At 37.8% G+C, this 23,874-nt stretch overlaps 1 protein-coding gene across 1 annotated transcript; it reads left to right on the forward strand.

The window, feature by feature from the left end:
- Positions 1-1,571: 1,571 nt before the first annotated feature.
- On the forward strand, positions 1,572-2,120 carry LOC122092953 (protein AGENET DOMAIN (AGD)-CONTAINING P1-like). Its single transcript, XM_042663245.1, has one exon. It carries the CDS (start codon positions 1,572-1,574, stop codon positions 2,118-2,120), a length of 549 nt encoding a protein of 182 aa, XP_042519179.1.
- The last annotated feature ends 21,754 nt before the right edge of the window (positions 2,121-23,874 follow it).

Below are 23,874 nucleotides of genomic sequence, written 5' to 3' on the forward strand. Positions count from 1 at the left end.
ACCCAACCTGGGCCGGTTTCACCCTGGTATCTATCTAATCTTATATGGGCTCAGTCAAAACCAGCGTCCATCATGCCGCTACCTATTTTTAATTTATTAAAACTAGGACCATATATCCGATGAAACATCATAAACCCTCTCAAAGTCGATAGGCTTTAACGGCTCACTTTTCCTGCTTCGCCTTGCCCAGGAAGTTCTACCTAGGACACCCACCTCATGCGTGACTGTTTTAATGGGGTGGGTGGGGTAGGTTAGGTTAGAGAAGCAGTAAGGTTTGGTAAGAATACCATACCATCCATTCTTTATTTGTGCTTAGCCCGGGCCTAAATCGACCAGGCCCAAATGGGACTTCTACATTTACACGGTCACTAAGCGATTTCAATATAAATAAAAGGAAATAAAAGGAAAGAGAACACTAGCGCACAGACCAATGGGAGACCAACTGAAGACATCTTCAATGCTTGGGGCAGAGGAACAGCACAATCTTTCATGCCCGCTTATATCTAGATGCGCAAGCGGATAGTTTTCTTTTTCTCATAAATAAATATGTACACACCACAATCAAACCCGAAACTTGCGATATTTGAGTTCTCCTAAAAAATTATAGAAAGACAATGACGCATAACGTTCTTGAGACTGGGTGGGTGAACCCTACTCCACTTGGAGGAAAACTTCTCCCTTATTCTTTTATGGGAAAATGATGTATACACCACACCTTTTATGTATGCTCCTCAAGATTCTTTCTCCTCTCTTATCATCAATAACTATTAGGGGTGTCAATTGATCGGCCTTAATCAAGCTTCACCACTTTAGGACCTTATAACATGATTGATCCATTTTAGTAATCGGTCCTTGTAGGTTAGGCATGGTCCTATTTATAAACAGTTTCAGTCAAGTATCAATCTTTAATTAGGCTACCAATAATCAAGCTAAATGGGCTTTAGACATGGCATAAATGGACTAATGAGGCATTTAACTCTTAATGGACTAGCATTGGGCTTTTAACCATGTTGTGCTGAGTGAACAAGTTCCAAACCAGCTTCAAACATATTGGGCTGAGTCGGGCGAATAATGGGTTGAGAGGCCATTGGGTAGGGTAGCATCCTTGCACCAAAATGACCGAATCAGGTCGGTTTTGGGTTTTCCCAGTTGAGATCGGTTGGGCTGGCGATACATACTTGGAATTGACATACCCAGGCTAGCAGGGGGTATTTTGGTCAGTAGGACCTACTCGTTCGAAATTTACCACACAGCCCTCCATCCATTACCGTCCACGTGAAGGAGTGAACGCGGCTAGAGTGCGGGGGTGGGGTTACCAACCGTTTCGGTTCGAAAGAATTTGACCTGGTCAACCTTTTCCAATTCCTGGTACGAGAAGGAAATCAAGTCTAGTTTCCTTTTATCCCTACTTTCTAATTCCAACGTCAGGATGGAAGGGACCCACAAAATCCCAATCTATATAAACTGATCATAACCGCGTTCATGACTCACAGATCAATAGCAAATTAAACCACTATTTTCTCATCCCTCCTCCTCCTCCCCTACTAAAATCCTAAGCTTAATAACAAATAATGAAAAATCCATCGAAAGATCTGATGAGGTATCGAATTGGTGATTCAGTTGAGGTTCATAGCAAAGAAGAAGGCTTCGTGGGTTCTTTCTACGCAGCAAAAGTTGTGGATGTGTCAAAGAATAATCATGTATTGGTAGAATACAAGACCCTTTTAACTGATGATGAATCAAAATGGCTGAGAGAGATGGTTCATGTGAGTGAAGTCAGGCCTCGTCCTCCTCAACTTCAGGTTTCTAAGTTCAATCTGTGGGACATAGTAGATGCTTATGACAATGAAGGTTGGTGGGTTGGAAGGATCAGTAGCATAGCTGAGTCCAAGTATTACGCATGCTTCGATGGCGGCTATAGGAAAGGATTAATAGATGATGATGGTGATGAGATTCCTGATCAGAAACGGAGGAGATTGATAGATGAGTCCAAGTATTATGTGTACTTCTCAAGCACTCCAGATGCGATTGCCTACCCCTTTTCTCGGCTTAGACTTCATCAGGAATGGAAGAATGGGAACTGGGTTGTTCCTTCCGGTTCCAGTTCCTTCTTGCCCTGAAAGTTGGGTTTCCTTTGTTTTTGTCTGTTCTTCTCATGTTTTAAGATACTGAAATCGGTCTTGGGATCAGACACAGTCAATACAATCCAATCCAATACTCTGGGCCCTGACTGTCATTAAAAACAACCAAGAACTTCCTGGTATTCTTGTTATTGAAATTATGAAATTGGATCTTTTTCTCACTCATCTTTTCAATGGTGGGTGTTTTTTTATTTTACATGAAGTTTTTGGACTAGTTCTGTTCCATAATTTGTCTGCAGTGTTTCTTCATCACTTGTTACAATAAAAAAATAAAATAAAATAAAAATAAATTGCTGCAAATGTTATAATTTAATTAATTGATCTTTTTTTTCTATAGAATTTTTCTTTTCATCCATTGGAGACGGTTTTCACCAACCATCTTAGAGTTCACAATTCACTATAGTTAGGGTTTTAGTATATTTCTAAAATTTTTATCACTTGCTGAAATCGGTGATAAAATCTCCAAATTAAAATACAAAGAAAAGTGAACGAGGCCAAAGCTCACTTAGACATCTATACGTTGGCCACATGGGAGGTGTTAAGAGTCGAGGTCAAATCAAGTCCACATATGAGAACGATTGTTGTCCATGGATTTAAAATCAATTTTCTCTCTAAATCCACAGACCAGGGGTGAACCTGATCCGTTCACTTAAGAGTCTAGTGAGCATGTCAAGTACAAGAGAAAACAATTAACGGTTCTAGCTTCCCAAGAATAAGCCCAAGCAACCTGATTTGATTGGTTCGATTTTAGATTTGATTTCGATCCAAATCAATCTGATCAGACCTGTTTGGAATCGATTTGGGTTTGGTCAAGAACCAGTTTTGAAATTTGAAAAAAAAAAAAAAAAAGAAAAAGAAAAAGAAAAAGACACGTAGAAAGTGGATCCTTTTTAGACTCTTCTCCTCCCCCGCCCCAGTACGTACCCCTCCTCTCTCGCACCCACTCCCTACTTGCCATCACCACTCTGCCCCTGCCATCCTCGCCCTGACTCCCCTTGTTTGGCTGATAGGCAATCCAAGAGGGATGAATTGGGTCTGGCAGAATAAATTGACTATTAAAATTGTTCTATCCAAAATAAAGGATGAATGCAATGCTATAAGGCAATACATGATGAGAAGCAATTGAGAGAAAGGGAAAGAGACAATTATCATACAATAAGATATAAATTGCTTTACATCTTACCTACATCAACCATCAAATGATACCTATACACGCTTAGACTTTCCAGTACAATCAATTTCCAAATGACATTGTTTAAGCCTTCTACAATTATATTTGATTTACCTAAATGGGTTTAGGTATGTAACGATAGGGGAATGCAATAGTGCTAAAACTTCCCGCCAATGATGAGTACCACGAGTTAGGATATGAACTAATTATCGGAGATCTTCAAAAGAAAGGGCGAGAAGAATGTGGAAGGAGGGTAAAATACCCAGCCTTCTATCAAGGAAAGAAATGTCAGAAAAAGAAGTAGAGGCCTAGGATCACTAAGAAGCAAGTGGAAAAGATACCCAGTATTATCTCATAACCAGAGACCCTAAATGGGAATTCATAAAAGAAGGGGAAGACCTCCCTTATTGTGGGTTGCACAAGCCTTGGTTCGATGAAACTTTCTAGAAGCTAATGCTACGCTTTGAAATTTCCTTTGTAGATGATTTAAGGTTGGATTGAAGGTGCGGAAACGATTTGGATCGTCCCACTGGTAAGGTCAGGCATTCAATCAACCATTAATGAAGGGGTTTAGATCATTACCTGAAACTCCACAAGTGCAGAGCCTCCACGTGATCTTAGCCCTTTCACAGTGAGTCCTTTCCACACTTACAACTTTGCGTTCCCATTAAGTCTAAGCTCCTCCTCAATCGTCAGGGTTTTCACAAAACTCTATTTACTACTCAATTATTAGTGCAAAGATCAAGAGTGTGAGAGAGGGAGAGGAGCACGACTATATAAAAGAGGAGAGAATTAGAATCCTATATCGCTTTGGTTTTTAGAGTCCATGTATATCTCCAACCAGAATCCCTATTAGTTTAGAGTTGTACATAAACCCAACTTTGGCATAGAGATTTCCTACTTGGAGTCAAACATTCACAAAACCAATTTTATCATTATTGATAAGATATTAAATAATTCATTTTTCCTAACAATCTCCTCCATCCTACTATGAGATCATATCTCATAAGAGGATCCAAAATCTTATATCATGAAAAAGAATTCATGATCATTTGATGTTGTACATATGGGTTGAATTTATAGGAAAGGGGTAGGATCCCATTAGGATTCCACCTAGCGTACTATGTATCTTAACATTATTGTATTCATAATACATGATTAATCAATCCATATGTTGCCAGGTAGATGTAACAATCATTACCCAAAATAAATAGTTATTTATGCATCTATCCCCCATGAGCAATATCACATAGTTCATTATAGGACATGTGTTAAATACTGTCAAGTCCCCAATGAACCGAAAAGCCATTTCAGAGATTCTGTATACTTGATTGGACCAGAAAAACATTTCTAAAATGTTTTTGAACATAAATAATAATTTATATTAATTTTTCAAACATTAAAAACATTTTATTGAAATACCCCCAGATCCAAATTTTATCCAATCAAATATAGACGTTCTCTCTCCTTGATATTCTCCAAAAAAAGGGTAGTAGATTCCTTGTTGGGAATCTCTTTCGAATATGATCAAACATTACGAGTCTAATATACTGATATATAGTCAAAGAGACATCAACCGTTGGCACACCAAAACACACAATGTTTGTCTGCATTGATAAGGACTCCTCAGGTCAAAGGATTGATCATAAACTACTTAAGAGAATTTCATTTTCTTATAAATCGCCAATATATCACATGTAAAATCTCAAGTAATCCAGTTCAATGTACACACAGTATGTACACTCACATTTGTGCTTTGAAATCAACATCTCTAGATTTACACAATGTGACCACCATGAAGGCAAGGTGTCCAATCTTGGCCCTAGTGGTGGACAGTTTTAGGTTAATAAACCTATGGACATACTGAGCTCAATAAATAATCATGCTAATTAAAACTAAATTAAATAATTTAATTTAAATAAACAAGTTTGTACATCAAAGCTTGTTTCCCATAAACCTAATTCCCATGTTCTCAAGATGTTTCTCAAATACACATGGCAACAAACCCTTAGTCATGGGATCAGATAGATTTTGAGCAGAGTCAACCTTAGCTATAGATATATCACCACGCTGTATAATCTCATGAATTAAGTGATATTTTCGTTCCACGTGCTTGTTCTTCTGATGAGCTCTTGGTTCCTTTGCTTATGCTATGGCTCCCTGGTTGTCACAATACAACATGACGGGTTGCTCGACGAGCTCAGGGACCACCCCTAGGTCGATCAAAAATTTCTTAAGCCAAACCCCTTCCTTAGCTGCTTCACTAGCTGCAAGGTATTCAGCCTCAGCAGTGGAGTCAGCCATTGACTTCTGTTTGACACTCTTCCAAATTATATTACTACCTCCCATAACAAATACCATTCCTGATGTAAACTTTCTGTCATCTTTGTTAGTTTGAAAATCTGAGTCTGTATAACCCACAACTGACAATTGGTCAATACCATAGACTAGAAAATAATCCTTGGTCGTCCTGAAATACTTGAGGATGCTTTTGACAACAGTCCAATGCTCATGTCCTGGATTAGATTGATAATGGCTCACAATCCCTACCACATGACAAATGTCTGGTCTAGTACATAACATTGCATACATGAAACTGCCTATAGCCAAAGCGTAAGTGATTCTCTTCATTGCCTCAATATCCTCAATAGTTTGAGGATATTGTGATTTAGACAGAGTAATTCCATATCTGAAGGGAACACTTCCTTTCTTGGAATCCTGCATGTTAAATTTGTCAAGTATTTTATCAATATAAGTGGATTGTGACAAGCCTAACATCCTATTCTTGCGATCTCTCACAAGCTTTATTCTTAGGATGTAACTGACTTCATCAAGGCCCTTCATTGAGAATGTCTTGGATAGCCACACCTTTACAGATGAAAGCAATCCCACATCATTCCCAATGTGCAAGATATCATCCACATAGAGGACAAGGAAATAAATACTATTCCCACTGGACTTCTTGTAAATGTATGGCTCATCAATGTTTTGTTCAAACCCAAACTTTTTGATGGTTTGATCAAAACGTATGTTCCAGCTTCTGGAAGCTTGTTTAAGACCATAGATAGATCTCAAAAGTCTGCACACTTTGTTTTCTTCCCTTGGGGAAGCAAACCCTTCTGGCTGATGCATGTATATGACCTCATCTAAATGTCCTTTAAAGAAAGCGGTCTGTACATCCATCTGCCATATCTCATAGTCATAATGTGCAGTAATCGATAATAAAATCCTAATGGATTTAATCATCGCTACTGGTGAAAAGGTTTCATCATAATCCACCCCTTCTTTTTGGGTGTAACCTTTTGCCACCAGTCTTGCTTTGAAATGCTCCACATTCCCATCCACACCTCTCTTCCTCTTGAAGATCCATTTACATCCTATAGGCTTAACACATTGAGGTAGATCCTCTAGAGCCTAGACATGGTTGGAATGCATGGGGTCAATCTCAGAGCGCATGGATTCCTTTCATTGAACAGAATCAATATCCTTCAAAGACTCTTTGTAGGAAAATGGGTATGACTCCGAAGTGTCAGAAACCATGTGGAACTCTTCCACCTTTTGATCTTCTTAATTGAGAAGTGTTAAATGAATTGGAGGCCTAATGGACCTCCCACTCCATCGAGGCTTTTGGGGTTGATTCACTTTAGTTGGCATATCAGTGGGTATGTCAATAAGAGGTACAATAGGTGGAGAAGGTTCTTGGTCATTAGATATTTCTTTTATGGCCACTGGATCTGATCTACAAGTGACCAGATCCTCTTCAAGGAACATCGCATGTATACTAACTAAGACTTTCTGATCAACAGGGTCATAGCAGTAATAGCCAATAGTTGTTTTACTGTTCGGGATTCCAACTTATCTATTTGTTGCTTCCTTACATGTGCAATGCAACCTCAAACCCTAATATGTTGTAGGCTAGGCTTTCGTCATACCACAACTCAACGGGTGTTTTAGGGACATATTTTGTTGGAACCATATTCAAAATATAGATGGTGGTCTCCAAGGCAAAACCCCAAAATGACATAGGTAATTCTGGATAATTGAGCATAGACCGAACCATATCTAATAAGGTACGATTTCGTCTCTGCTATACTATTCTGTTGAGGTGTCCCTAGGGCTGCCAACTGAAAAAGAATCCCAACTTACTTTAAATAGTCCTTGAACTTATCCGATAAATACTCTCCTCCTCAATCTGATCGAAGAGTCTTGATGCACTTACCCAATTGCTTTTCTACCTTGGCTCGGAACTCCTTGAACTTTTCAAAGGTTTCCCATTTTTGATGCATTAGGTAAATGTATCCATATCAAGAGTAATCATTAGTGAAGGTTACAAAATATTCATAACCATACCTCGCTTGAATATTTATGGGATCACATACATTAGAGTGTATTAATTCCAATAAGTCTTCAGCCCTCTTACCCTTGGATGAAAAGAGTTTCTTGGTCATTTTTCCTTGTAGACAGGATTCACAGGTTCGGTAAGGTTCTACCTTTTGAGTTTCCAATGGGCCATCCTTGACTAACCTGTAAATTCTATCTATTCCAATATAACTTAACCTAAGGTGCCAAAGATAAGTGGAATTATCTGGAGCTGATTTTATTTTTAAAGTTACATTTGAAAATTCATTTGCATTTAAAACAGGTTTCAAGGAATACGAACTATTCTGCAAAAAACCAGTTGTAATTAATAAATAATTCAAACGAATAGATAGTTTAAATCCAAATTGAAATGAATATCCATTAAAGACTAGTTTAGAAATAGAAACAATATTCATTCTTTTAAAATTAAATCCGTTTTATCAAAATGCAAACTAAATTCTCCTACGGCCTCTGCTGTGGCCTTAGCTCCAGTTCCCATCTTGAGACGAACCTCATCCTTGTTGAGTCTTCTTGTCATCCTAAACCCCTGCAATATATTACAAATATGGGTGGTCAAACCAGAGTCAATCAACCACTTATTAGATGGTTCTTCTGAAAAATTAGATTCATAAATGAAATAGGTTTCATATACACCTTCATCTGGCTTCTTCTTCAGAGTCACCAGGTATCCACGACAATTTCTCTTCCAATGTCCAGCATTTTAATAGTAAAAATAAGGTCCCTTCTCAGGTTTCTTGCCCTTCTCGACTCCCTTACTAGCCACCTTAAGGGTCTTACCCTTATTAGTCTTCTTCTTCTTCTTTTTACCTTTCGGTTTAGAGGAAGAAGGCTTCTGTTCAGTAGACAGGACCTCAAGCTTTTGCTTCTTATGTGCCGCCTCTACTTCTTACAACTTATTGCCTAGCTCTAGAAGCTCTACGGAAATTTTATTCATATTATAATTACAAATAAAATATCCATAGATTTTCGGAGATAGTGATTAGAGTATGACATCAGTTTTATAGTTCAGCTTAAGGGATGTCCCTAGGGCTTGTAATTCTTAGAATAAATTTTGTAATTTTATCACATGGTCGATAATTGAAATCCCTGAAGTTATCTTAGTACTATGGAGGAGAGTGACAAGCTGATGATGTGCATGTCTATTTTGCTTACCATATAGCTTCTTCAACTCCTCCAACATGTCTTTAGCAAAACTTAGATCCTTTACAGAATCTTTAATGGTCTTGTCTATTGAATTCAAAACAAGGAGCTTGGTCTTAGAATTATTTTGTCAAAACAACTTATAGGCAGCTTTCTCCTCGCCCTCTATAGTATCAGGGAATGAATGTTCTTCATCTTCTATGATAGAAATTAGACCTTCTGTAGTTAGGAGCAATTTAATGTTCCTCCTCCAATCAACTTAGTTAGGTCTACTCAAGATATGGTCTTTAATGATGGTAGCGTAATTCATTTGGCTTGACATATTGAATATTTACATGATGTACAAGGAAATATTAGCATGATTAATATCATTGAAAAAAGGGGCAATTCTAAATACAATGATTACCCATACCTTAAGCTTCTCTTTAGCTATGAGGTGTGATTGGAACATCTCAACCCTTATGCACATGTCTTAACCTATCGAAGTTCTTCATATATAGTGACTACTATTCACGTAACAGTGAACACTGTTCCATAAATAGTGATATACATGATATTTTTTTTTTTTTAAAATTGAATATAAAATTAATGGATCAAATACTCAATCTTATGTAAAAAAAAAAAAGGGAATGTCTCTCCATCAGCAGGGAGGCTCTGATACCCTGAAGGTGTGGAAATGATTTGAATTATCCCACTGGGAGGGTCAGACATTCAATCAACTATTAATGAAGGGGTTTAGATCATTATCTAAAACTCCACAAGTGCAGAGCCTCCACGCGATCTTAGCCCTTTCACAATGAATCCTTCCCACACTTACAACTTTATGTTCCCTTTGAGTCCAAGCTCCTCCTCAATCGTCAGGGTTTTCACAAAACTGTAATTACTACTCAATTACTAGTGTAGAGATCAAGAGTGTGAGAGAGGGAGGGCATCATGACTATATAAAAGAGGAGAGAATTAGAATCCTATATCATTGTGGTTTTTAGAGTCCATGTATATCTCCAACCAAAATCCCTATTAGTTTAGAGTTGTAAATAAATCCAACTTTGGCATAGAGATTTCCTTTTTGGAGTCAAAATACTCACAAAACCAATCTTATCATTATTGATAAGATATTAAATAATAAGCAATATAATAATTCTTTTTTCCTAACAGGAACCTCATGCAACTTGAAGAAGGAGATGAATCTAAAACTGCCTAGCTAAAAGATGATGAAGACCTTAAAGTTAGAGGCTTATGTTAGCAACGGACATGGAAATGGTTCCAAGCCCTCAAGGTCTGATCCGATGATGTAAGTGTTATGAATAATAACCACAAAAACTACTTATTTATTTATTTATTTTTTTTTTCTAATGATCAGCAAAGAATATCATTAATAATCAAAGAATGGAGATACAATAGAAACAAAAACCATTGAACTAAAAATCCACCTTCGGCATAGCCATCAGCATATTTTTAGCCCAAACACAATGACTATGTAAACCGAAATCTGGGTCTTCTTTGAAAATCCCAGCTTACATTAGGTAAAACAAATGAAGAAACTATTTACCATGAGGCAGAACTTTTTGATTTTACTCCATGCTTTGCCAGCTTATTTGCAGCGACGTTAACTTCCCTGTAACAATGTGAAATTTCCCAATTTATTCCATTCAGAAAATTCTGGTAAAATAACCATATTTTCTCGAAACACCATGGAATATTTTTATTCCTAATGCAAGTGACGATAATATTGGAGTCACACTCAATACAAAGATTTTCAATACCCATGTGCTTCACATGATGCAGGCCATGAAAGAAGTTGTAGCAAACTCAGCCATGAAATTAGTCCCAATGTCTTCATAGTATGAGAAGTAAAGGAGAGGGTAACCTTTACCATCATGCAAAATTCCTCCTGCACCTGAGCATCCCGGGTTTCCAAGGGAACAACCATCAATATTAAGCTTATAATAGAGAGGAGGAGGAAAATCCAAAACAATTCCAGAACTTTTGGAGAGGGTGCTCTTGAATTAGTAATCTGGAATTTTTTTAACAGAACTAAATCAGCCACAGAGGAGATCTAGATAGGAGCAAGGGTTGAATAATCCTGAAGATCCTTTAAAATTGCTTGAACCACATAAGAAGGAGGCCTGTGTATGTCATCAAAATTCCTTCTATTTCTTTTATTACAAAAAACTACTTAGGTTTGAGTGTGAGACTAGAGAAACACCCAGGGAAGTATCCCATCCTTTTGACCATCCCATCTCATCTCATCCTTCTGACCATGTTGGCTATAGACTACTGGTCATCCCTGTGGATTGTTTCATCTTTGATATATACACAGACATAAAAGATCTTGCTTCCCAACATTTTCAGATCTCATGTCCATGGACGAGTATGGCAACAATATTTCCCATAAGCTTAGTCTGATTGGATTTTTAATTATGTTCTAAACTGCTAAATCTAAAAATCTCCCTCTTAACTTTTTCAGCAAACCAGATGTGATGTTAATGATTTAATCTTTTTAAAAGGGGAAAACATTCTTAATTACTCTCAGTCCTTGAGTTTACACACTGAGAGTGATTAGATATGCACGTATTATCAGTTCAAACTATAGTTTCTCAATAGTCTATTTTGAGGGTTAGGAATGATACGCTTGAAGCTATGTTATTTGGTAATTTTTGTCTCTAAGCTTAAATCAATATGGGGTGTTGGGATCCTCTCCGGTGGCTGGAAATCCTAATGAGGGTCCCAGCCGTTAGATGGAGTCTGGGGTGCGATTTGACTTGGCACGCTAGCCATAAGAGAGTAGCCGAATCCTCAATATGGGTGGAGGGATCGTTGCAAGGTTGAATGGACCTTACGTCCATAGGGAGGGTAAAATGACCCTACCCTCGCTAGCCTACACCTTGGATGCATGTGCGTGTGGTCCCATTGGCCCCACGTTGTTGTAGGATCACGTTGTTGGGGAAATGCCCACACTCCTATTTGTGTTTTGGTAATAACAAATAAACCTGTAATCTTAACCTTCTACTAAGTGTGATTTAGAAAGAAGAAGAAGACTCAAAGCTACTTGGAGACGTCAAGTAAAGAACTCCAATAACAAGACATTAAGATGAAGTATAAAGAGTGGGAGCACCAAGATGAAGATCCAAGTATCAGGACAAGATGAAGACCTCTAGGATAGAGTTGTCTGTGTCATGTAACTTGTACCATCTTAATTTATATTGTGCACACACTCACACATTGCATGTCATCATGTTAGATTGACCATAGGTGGAGGTGAACATGATAGAATACCAAGACTTGTGTTTTATATGAAAAACACTTAAACCTGAATCAAGGGCATTTTAGATATCCAAAATATTAGTATCAGGAGTTGGACCCTTCACAAAAGTTGTAGGAAATCGAGTCATAATTCCAACGCAACTAGCTTTAGGTCAATTCAAGATTGGACCGTTATGGTCAATTTACTAACAACTATTCAGTCTACCAAAACTGCCCTAGTCAAGGGTGGTCATCTGGCCCAGACCCTAGTCGACTGACACTGGTAGAATCACATGGTGGTCGATAGGAAAAATGACCCGGTTGACTAACACAACCAGAGACCATAGGCGGTCCTTTGGCCAAAAGTCCCGATCGACCGGCTAAGCCCAGAATCACCCCAACGGCTATTTTTTGGCTCTAACGATCACATCCGATCGACTGGCACTTTGGAGTGGTCGATCGGCATGGCCGATATATTGATCGTTATGACCTACTTTCCTTCCTAAAAAGCTCTCTTAATCTCTCCTATAAATACCTAAGATGTTTTTAATGAACAAGGAACTCTTTCTAAGCATTAGAGAGCATTCAAAAGAGATTTAAGAGTCAAAAGCAGTCTACATCACTTGAGTAATTTGGTTCTCACTTTTCAAGAAGAAAAAGCTCAAGTCTTCATCAAGTCTTTTACATATTCTCAATGCGCAAGTCAAGTACAAAGAGAAGACTTATAAGGTGCATTCATACATCTCATACTCATTCATTGCACCACGCCGGAGGTAACCCTCTTATTCCACTCTCATTTACTGCTTTACATCTTCTATGATTGTACTTAGGATTGTGTAAGCATCCTCTTATCCTTAAAAGAGCTTTGGTGTCTTTCTACCATGAAAGGAGATTGTAAATGTGCTTCACTACCTGTAAAGGAGATTTGTACGAATTCTCTTATCCAGAAAAAATTGTAAAGGTTTTCTACCCTAACTACTATACTGAAAGGGAAAACTAGTGGAATACCATACAACAGGATTCTTGTAAGGAGTGGATTAGACTCGATTGAATTGAACCACTAAAAATTCTTGTGTCGTGTGATTGTGAATCATTTACTTTCATTCTGCATTTTTTTATTAGTAATCACATTTGGGCTAATCTCGAAAAGAATTCCCTCTAGGTTATTTCAATAGGTATCAGAGCGGGAGCTCAATATTCTAAGACTATTTTTTGTCTTAAAAGTGAGTAAAAGACCATGGTCACCTTCTAAGGACCACCGGAAGGTATGAACGCCTCGAGACTCCCTTACTTTAATGGAGAAAAATTTTCTTTCTGAAAGTGCAGGTTTAAGAACTTTGTGTGTGGACATAATATCTTTGTGTGGAAAGCAATAGAAGAAGGACCACATGAAATCACCAAAGAAGTTGAAGGCAAGAAAGTATCAAAACACGAAAAAGAATGGACTATCGATGATGTGACGTTCATCCAATACAACTTCAAGGAGATTACTTTCCTTCAGTGTATTCTCAACGAATACGAGTTCAACTGAGTCATTTTTTATGAGTCAGCCAAAGAAATTTAGAACATGCTCATAGTTACACATGAAGGTACAAAAGAAGTCAAAGAAAGAAAAGTAGATAAACTAGTTTCTCGTTATGAATCTTTTACCATGTATGAGAATGAGACTATTACTGATATGTTTACTCGCTTTAAAAATATTTTAAATAGTCTAAATAACCTAGGTAAGGCCTACACAAATACAAAAAAAGTGAGGAAAATCCTGAGATCCTTACCAAACAACTGAAGACCAAAGAAGTCAGCAATTGAGGAAGCAAAGGACCTAACCAAGATATCTCTAGACTACTTATTGGGTTCTTTGCAAACTCATGAAGTGAAGCTCCAAGCTGACAAGAAAACTCATGAAATCAAAAGAAAGAGCATCGCACTGAAGTCATTTCAAAACACTCAAGAAGTAAGCGATGATGGCAACGATGAGGAATTTGACTTAGAGAAGGAAATCTCCTTCATTACAAGAAAGTTCAACAAATTCCTCAAGTAGAAGGGAAAATTTCCTTACAAGAACACGTCCCATAGTGACAAGTCCTACGGAGAAAAAGGTAAATCCAAATACAAATCTAAGGAAACTTCAACTAAAGATGTCATTTGCTTTGATTGTAGAAAACCTGGACACTTCAGAATTGAATGCCTTCACCAATCAAAGAAGAAGGCCTATGCGGCTACTTGAAATTCAAGTGATGAAGAAGAAAAGAGCGACTCCGAGGAATAAGTCACCAACGTTACTTTGATGGCTCTTGAAGACAAAGAACAAGAGGTAAATCAGCCAACTGAAACTGAACATCTAGAAAGCTACACAAGAGAAGAATTTCAATAAGCCTTCGAGGCATTGTATGAAGAAAGTCTCAAATTAGAAAAGGATAAACAAAACCTAGAAAAGGAAGCTAACACTCTTAACAAAAGAGTGGATGCCTTGACCACAAAGGTAGTGAACTTGAAGAAGAAAAGTCAAAGTTAAACTCTACCCTTTGTACTTTCACTCTAGACATAAAGAACCTTGATAACTTGCTTGGATCTCAAAGGAAAGGTCCTACTAAAAGAGAAGGATTGGGTTATGAACAAAACCCACCAACAAGAAAGTAAAGCAAAAAGAGAATCTAGGGAAGGGTGAAAGTAATCAAGCATCCAAATCCTATGTTAAGTGTAGCATTTGCAAGAAAACAGGGTATTCAACAAATGAATGTAAAGCTAAGAAGAAAAAGACCACAAATTCTCAAAATGAGAAACCAAGAACCAAGGTCAACCACGCCTACTACTGCACACCTCAAAGAAGGCAATATAGGCCTCAAGAGGAGTTTAGACTGATGCCTAGATATAAAAGATCTCACCCAAAGAGTCCTATAGACCTCATGGTAACTACCAATCTCAAAGGACCTATACAACTCAAAGATCCTACAGACCTCAAACGCCCTATACGCCTCAAAGGTCATATAGTTTATATGAACCACAAAGGACTCAAAGGAACCCTAGACCATCTCAAAATCAGAGACCTAAAAGGTACAAGAACACTTGGGTCTCAATAGGGACATTTGACACTAACAATGACGAACCCATGAGATTATGGGGACCAATGTATAACTAAACTTCTATTGTAGATATGCTTGAAGAACAAGATAGAAGCTGAATGGGTAATCGACAGTGGATGCTCCAAACACATGACATCAAACAAAAACTTGTTTTCAAGCCTAGATTACGACAGAGGATGGGTCTCATTTAGAGATGACAGCAAAGGGAAGATCACTCGAATTGGGAAGATCAAGCTTGGAGGTACTTCTATCTCTAATGTCTATTATGTGAAAAATCTAAATTATAACCTACTTAGTGTAAGCCAATTGTGTGGCATAGGTTATAAGTTCGATTTTGATGTTTTTCTCACTGTTACATTAAAGATGCTAACAATGATCTCATACTAAAAGGATCTAGGAAGAATAACATTTATGTTTGTATGCTAGAGGAAACAAGTACCTTGAATGCATGTTTGGTTTTGAACCATAGTGAATCCTCATTATGGCATAGAAGGCTTGGACATGTAAATATCAAGTTAATCCAAACCATTGCATCCAAGGATCTTGCTTGAAATCTTCCTAAGATCAAGTATGATAAAGGTAAGTTCTGTGAAGCATGTCAGAAGGGCAAACAAACCAAGGTTTCCCATAAGGCCAAAAATATTATCTCTTCTTCTAGGCATTTGGAACTCTTCCACTTGGATTTGTTTGGACCCATAAATATTTCTAGTTTAAGTGGTAAGTCTTATACATTTTGTTATCAAAGATGACTATTCTAGATTTTTTTGGGTTATATTTCTAAAAAAAAAAAAAAATGATGCCTTTGAGGAGTTTGTAACTTTGTGCAAAAGATTTCAAAACTAAAAGGGCTATACAGTAACCTCTATTAGGAGTGATCATGGAGGAGAATTTGACAATATTCATCAATTTGATGTGTATTGCAATAAGTATGGCATTGAGCATAACTCCTCTGCTTTTAGGATGCCTCAATCTAATGGGGTTGTTGAAAGGAAAAATAGATCACTACAAGAAATGGCTAGGGCCATGCTCAATGAGTACTTCTTGCCCAAATCATTATGGGCCGAAGCTGTAAATACAGCTTACTATGAGCTTAATAGAGTGATTCTAAGATCCTTACTTTACAAAACTCCATATGAGCTTTACTTTTGCAAGCTACGTAAGGTAGACTACTTTAGGGTGTTTGGTTGTAAATGTTTCATCCTAAACACTAAAGACCGACATAAAACGTTTGATGCTAAATCTGATGAAAGAATATTCTTTGGATATTCTCTCAATAGTAGAGCATATAGAGTCTTTAACCAAAGATCTCTAATGGTTGAGGAATCCATAAATGTTAGATTTGATAAGTCTTTACCTACTATTTTGCATGATTCTACTAATGATGATGATGATGCTGTTCTTAATGAGTTAAAGAATAAAGTAGATAATGTTTCTCTTGATGAACCTAAGGAAAAAGAAACTACTGTTGAAAAAGTAGAAATCTTACCTATGGACATCATTCCTCATAGGGACCATCCCTTAGATGCTATAATAGTTGATCTGGATGAAGGAATTCAGACCAGATCTAAATCTCGTGAGATATGCAATCACACTGTATTTATCTCCAAGATTGAACCTAAAAACATAGAAGAAGTATCATAGTTTTTAAGGCGCTGGTGCGGTCCAGTGGAAGTAAGGTAGTCAGCCGACTCAGGAGTAGTGTGAAAGGCGGCCGCCTTTTACACTAAGTCGCTGAAAGGCATCGCCGTGCACGCCTTACAACGCCTTAGTGTGCAAGGCAGTGCCTTATGTACTGGATATTTAACAAATAAATTTTAAAATTTTTTTTCTGAAGATTCCAAATTACATATTATTATTGGGACGTGTATAAAATCTGATGCACATGTGATACATTGGATAAAAAATCATATAAAAACTAAAAACCCTTACCATAAAAAAAAAAACCAAACCCAATCAAAAGTTCAAAACCGTGCCTCTCTCATTCTCCCTCAGAGTCACTTTGCCTCCAAAACTCAAAACCCCAAGCCCCAACGTCCGACGAGGTGACGATCATTCCTCCGGCGACTTCTCTTCTCCTTCGACAGACTTTGGCGACATCCAGCGGCATCTCCTTCTCCTTCGACGGCCTTCGACAACCTTCGGCGAGCCTTCGACAGCCTTCGATGAGCCTTCGACAGCCTTCGACGAGCCTTCGACAGCCTTTGATAGCCTTCGGCAAGCCTTCGACAGCCTTCGACAGCCTTCCGCGGCATCTCCTTCTCCTTCGACAGCCTTTGACAGACTTCGGCGGCATCTCCTTCTCCGGCAGCATCTCCTTCGACAAACTTCACTTCGACAGCACTTTGTAAGTGAAGTTTTTTTTTTCTCTTTTCTTCTTTCTTCTCCCTGCTTCTTCCTTCTGCGTATGATTTTTTTTTTCTTTCTATGACTGTTGGCTGCTGTTGGCTGGTTTGTAACTTTGTAAGTGAAGTTTTTTTTTTTTTTTTTTTTTTTTTTGTGGTAGCAGTGGGGGTGAAAATACAAGTACTGCTGCTACTGCACAATCAACGATTGATCCAAGCAAGGATCCGAAAAGGAGAGCTAAATCAAATGATCCTAGATGGAAATATGGGTATTGGCCTGACGTATCAGACAGAAATTGGATTAAATATACCCTTTGTGGGAAGGATGTCAGGGGAGGAATAAAACGATTGAAGAAACATCTTATTGGTGGCTATGGAGATGTAGCCAAGTGTGTGAAAACAACTGAAGCAATTGCTAAAGAGATGAGAGATGCAATATTGAAGAACCAGAGGAAGAGGAACTTTGATTGTTTGGATGATTTGGATGTTAGTGATGGACCTACAGAAGTAATAGGACCACAACATAATATAGTATCTGATTTGGGGGTCTCATTTCCTATCCCTAGCTCTGGGACAACTTCAAGAAGAAATAAAGCTATCATTCAAACACAATCCAAACAACAAGGGGTCCCATGGATAAGCATGTGAGGAGGACTCCTGAAGAAGTGGTTGCAGATAGGCGGGATAAAGGTTCATATCAAACAACAATGGAGAATCGAGTAAGAGGAGAAGAAGAAAGAGATAAACTTCATTCTTATTTTACAAGGTGGGCTTATGAGAGTGGTGTTCCATTTAATGCTTTGAAGTTAAGGATTTTTGAGGAATTGGTAGAGGCAATTGGTCAATATGGACCAGGTTTTAAGCCCCCTTCAATTCATGACTATAGGGGGCCTCTATTGAAGTCTGAAAAGGATAAAATTGATGAGTTAAAGGTGAAGTATCAAGGATATTGGAGGAAACATGGGTGCACACTCATGTCAGATGGGTGGACAGACAAGAGAGGAAGGCACCTAATTAATTTTCTTGTCAATTGTCCGGAGGGGACTTTTTTTTTGGAGTCTGTGGATGCATCTAGCCAATCACAAACAGCTGAAATGTTATTTAAGCTACTTGATAGTAAGGTTGAAGAGATTGGTGAAGATAATGTGGTTCAAGTAGTCTCTGATAATGCTGCCAACTATGTTGCAGCGGGTCGACTACTAATGGAGAAAAGGAAGAGGTTATTTTGGAGTCCATGTGTAGTTTATTGCATAGGCCTTATGATGAAGGAAGTAGGAAAATTACGCTCTTATATATCTGTTATATCGAAGGGCAGGAAATTGACTGCATTCATCTACAGGAACACTCGTCTTCTTGAAGCTATGAGGCAAAAAACAGGAGGAGACTTAGTGAGGGCTGGAGTGACTAGATTTGCCTCTTCCTTTTTAATACTCCAGAGCTTATACAAGAGCAGAGAATCTTTGAAAAAATTATTTGTTGATGATGAATGGTCCCGTTCTAAGCTTGCATCTACAGAGGCAGGGAAGAATGCTTCTGAGACTGTGTTTGCTACAACATTCTGGAATGGTGTGATGGATTGTATAAGAGCATCACAACCTCTTCTTCAACTCTTGAGGATTGTAGATGGTGATGAGTTGCCTGCTATGCCTGAAGTATATATAGCAATACAAGTGGCAAGGAAAAACATCAAAAAAAATTTTGGAGATGATGAAAGGAAACAGAAGAAAATCATAGTGATTGTTGATCACTGTTGTGAGACTATGATGAATGGATCAATATATTTAGCTGCCTTTTTCCTCAATCCAAACAAGTTCTTTAAGGCAATAGCAGATAATCCTGATATTGAGTTGGACTTAGCTCAAAAAGCAAGTGATGCCTTCAATGATGTTCTTGTAAGGTTGGTGCCTGATGAGACCTTGCAAGATAAGATCATTGTCCAGGTTGACAAGTATACCACTGTTCAAGGAAGTTTTGCAAAGGACATGGCGATTAGACAAAGGGACAAGTTGAATCCTAGTAAGTATATTTCCTTTTAAAGTTCTAATTAGTTTAGAACTTTATATGTTGATTTTTTACTTAATTTATTTTTTTATATTATATATTTATAGTCTCTTGGTGGTCTCGACGTGGAAGTACTGCTCCTGACCTTTCAAAGCTTGCATTGCGCATACTTAGTCTTTGTTGCTCATCTTCTGGTTGTGAGCGCAATTGGAGCACATTTGAATTTGTGAGTATTGACTATTGAGTTCTGAGTACAATAGTACATGTACTTCACTTAATATGGTTTTATTGAAGATAAGTAGATAACCTCATATTATTAATGTTTTTCAGATTCACACCAAGAAGAGGAATATGTTAGAGCATCAGCGGTTAAATGATCTTGTCTATATTCAATATAATCGCCGACTTCAAGCAAGGTTCCAAGAAAGAAAAGAATAATGTAGAAAGTACAATCCATTGTTGCTCGATGATCTTAATTGGAGTAGTGAGTGGATGATTGGTGAATCAGAGGATGAATTAGTGCATCCTGAGAATGATATCACTTGGAGAGATGTTGATAGAGCACTTGGAGCATCTTCATTATACCAAGGCCATAATAGACCAAGGAGGGCTCTAGCATCTACCAGTGGAACCAATCTTTGCTATACCCGGCGTGGTAGGAGGGTTGAGCTTGAGGATTTGTCAGATGAAGAAGTGGATGAGATGAGTGAAGAGGATATTCGTGATGATGAAAACATTGAGGATGATTATGGCATAGCTCCAAATGATGCAAGCCAGCAACAAAATGCAGTTGAAGAAGAAGATTTTAATTTAATTACTGATTTGGATTGAAAGTCTTTGAGTCTTAGAACTTTGACGTATTTTGAGTCTTTAAACTTTAAAGTTTTTTGAGTCCTTGAACTTTTAAGTATTTGACTTTCTTTGTTTACTAAATTCTTAGCATTTTAGTTTATTTTATGTTTTAGCTTCATTGAAGTTTAAAGTTTTTTAGAATGATTAAGAATCCCCAGGTTAGTCACTTCTCATCCATTTAATTTGGCATCTCGATTTTTACTTTCGATGTATTTTAATTCTAAGTTCTTAATTACTTCTTTGACAGGAGTAGAAATATAGTGGATGACCTTAAGGCTTAGGCACTCATTATGGCATCATAGAGGTAAGTATAATAAATACTTGTATATTTTATGTCTTCTTTTCTTTATATTTATAATTTTGTTTCATAATTATGTATTTATATTATATGTTAATATGTTATGATGATTGATGATTGAATATTGATGATTGATGATTGATGAGTGATGATTGATGATGAATTGATGATGAACTTAGTTTATTCACTTTATTGATTTGTTTTCTTGATGAATATCTTACATTGGTATGAATATAAACATTTAATATTTATTTAGCATATGAGTAATAGGATTTAACTAGTATTTGAGTTAAATAGATTGGTTTTATAAAAAAAAGTACACAAGAACACTTTAGTCAATAAGGCAACACTTTATGCCCGCCTTATTGCTAAGGCGCTCTGACAGGCCCTCAAACGCCTTAGTCGCACCAACGCCTTAAAAACTATGAGAAGTATTGAGAGATAGTGATTGGATTGTTGCCATGCAAGAAGAGCTTCACCAGTTCGAAAGAAGCAAGGTTTGGGAACTTATCCCAAAACCTGACCACCAAACCATCATTGGTGCCAAGTGGGTCTTTCAGAACAAACTGGATGAAGATGGTAACATTGTAAGGAACAAGGCCAAATTAATTGTCAAAGGGTATAACCAACAAAAGAAGGTATTGACTATGATGAGACCTATGCCCCTGTTGCTAGACTAGAATCCATAAGGATGTTACTAGCTTTTGTATGCCATAAGAACTTCAAACTGTATCAAATGGACGTTAAAAGTGCCTTCTTGAATAGATACATTCAAGAAGAGGTCTATATAGCTCAACCCCCTAGTTTTGAAGACCCTAAGTTTCCAAACCACATCTATAAACTTGAGAAATCCCTGTATGGCCTCAAACTAGCTCCTAGAGCTTGGTATGAGAGATTGAGTACTTTCTTCATAGAAAGTGGCTTCTCAAGGTGGAGGATTGACACTACACAGTTCGTGAAGAACTTGAAAAATGACATACTTATTATTCAAATTTATGTAGATGATATCATCTTTGGCTCAACCAACGAGAGAATGTGTACGAATTTCAGTAGCAAGATGAGCAATGAATTTGAAATGAGTATGATGGGAGAATTAAAGTTATTCCTTGGTCTTCAAATGAAACAAACTGATAATGGAATTTTCATAAACCAAAGTAAGTACACCGAGGAGCTACTAAAGAAATTTAACATTAATAGTCAAAAGTCTTCAGACACTCCGATGAGCTCATCCTTGAAACTAACCAAGGATGAAGATGGTATTTTTGAGGATGTTACTAGATATAGAGGTATGATTGGGAGTCTTCTATATCTAATGGCAAGTAGACCTAACATCATGTACAATGTATGTGTATGTGCTCGGTTTCAAGCCAATCCTAAGAAATCACACCTCACTGCTGTGAAAAGAATTTTTAAATATTTAAAAAGCACTTGTGATGTTGGGTTGTGGTAACCCAAAAGCCAACCTTTTGACTTAGTCACTTTCTCAGATGCTGACTTTGTGGGCTGCCATATTGACAGAGAAAGTACTAGTGGTACTTGTCATTTCCTTGACTTATGCCTTGTTTCTTGGTTCAGCAAGAAACAAAACTCCGTTTCTTTATCCAACGCCAAAGTCGAATATGTCATGGCTAGCCAGTGTTGTGCCCAAATCCTTTGGATGAAGCAAATCCTTCTTGACCTTGGAGTGGAGTTTGACTCATGTCCAATCATGTGCGATAATACTAGTGCCATTAACTTGAGTAAAAACCCTATTTTATACTCAAGGGCAAAGCACATCAAAATTCGACATCACTTCCTGCGAGACAATATTTTGAATGGTGAATAAAGCAACTTGTAGATATCTTCACCAAACCTTTGGGTGAAGAAAGGTTTTTCTCTTCAAGAAAAGAGCTCAGGATTTGTAACCCTTTCGGGTAGCTTAAAAGACCATTTAATCTATGTTCAAATCCTACATCCAACCCTTAGACCATTCTGCCCAAAATCCCCTTATAAAAAAATTATTTTATATTTTTGGCATTTTTGGGCATAACTAGTCAACCGCCCTTCATAGCAGCCTTCCTCGATCGACCGCCTCAAATTTACATAGACAGGCCCTTCCAGAACCAGAACCCGATCAATCGTCCCTGACAATCAATCAATTGGCTCTGCCAAAAAACGTAATCTGGGCTCTTTGAAACTTGAATTTTGGGTTTCCTTTCTCATTTCTTCTAAACCCAAAACCCCTAAGACCTTTTTTCAATTTCTCCTTTTGAGAAACCCTCTCTAAACCTCCATCCAAAACCCTAGATCCACAAGATCTTACCTTTCCTCTCCAAGATTCTCTAGTTTTTCTTCCATTTTCTCAAACCTTTCTCCGTGGCCACTCAATGACCTACCAAAGCAACGAAGTCCATGGCAAATAAAGGGAAAAGGAAGACATCGGCCTCTTCTATTAGAGACAAATGGTTTTGCTCTCTGGATGCTAAAGAGTGTTGGGAGATGTTTGGTCCTCGCCAAGTTGAACAAGGAAGGAACATCAATACTGAATCACTTACCAGGAATGCCATCAAAGACCATTTTAATGCCAGGTTGGGGAAATATTCTCAAACTAGAAAATCCTTGCTATCCCCACTTGGTGAGAATGTTCTATTGCAATCTCTCTGTGAATGGTGAAAGGAATCCCTCCTTCTTCGTTCCTATGTCAAAGGAAATCCCATAGAGTTAGATATTCTTACCTTAGGAGAGATTTTCAACATCTCTTGTGATGGGCCTTTGAAATTCTACACCCACAAGACCTACATTGAATAGTTCATGAATGTAGACACTGTATACTCTAGCATAGTGAAAAATTATGCTAACACCCACAAAATCAAAGCTAAGGACCTCACCGATTTGCGAAGGATTGTCAATCTGATAATTTCTTACAATATCCTATCCAAAGGAGGTCATCATGATGCAGTTCCCCCATTCCATGCTTACCTCACTTACTGTGTTTGTAAATCTGATAATGTCAATCTTCCATACATCATCTCAATGTAAATGGTGATGTATGGGGATAAGCTTCAACAAGGAAATCTTCCATATGGTCGCCTTGTATGAACTTCTTCAGGGAGACAACTGAACCCATCTCTCCTGAAATCAATCTTTCTACTGTTCGGAAGATGAAACTCATTCCTTCAAAGACAACTGCTTCAAGAACCACTACTGCACCATCTCAGCCTACAACTGGACAGGAAAGTGGAAC

Source organism: Macadamia integrifolia, chromosome 11 (assembly GCF_013358625.1).
Source record: "Macadamia integrifolia cultivar HAES 741 chromosome 11, SCU_Mint_v3, whole genome shotgun sequence".
NCBI classification, from domain to species: Eukaryota; Viridiplantae; Streptophyta; class Magnoliopsida; order Proteales; family Proteaceae; genus Macadamia; species Macadamia integrifolia.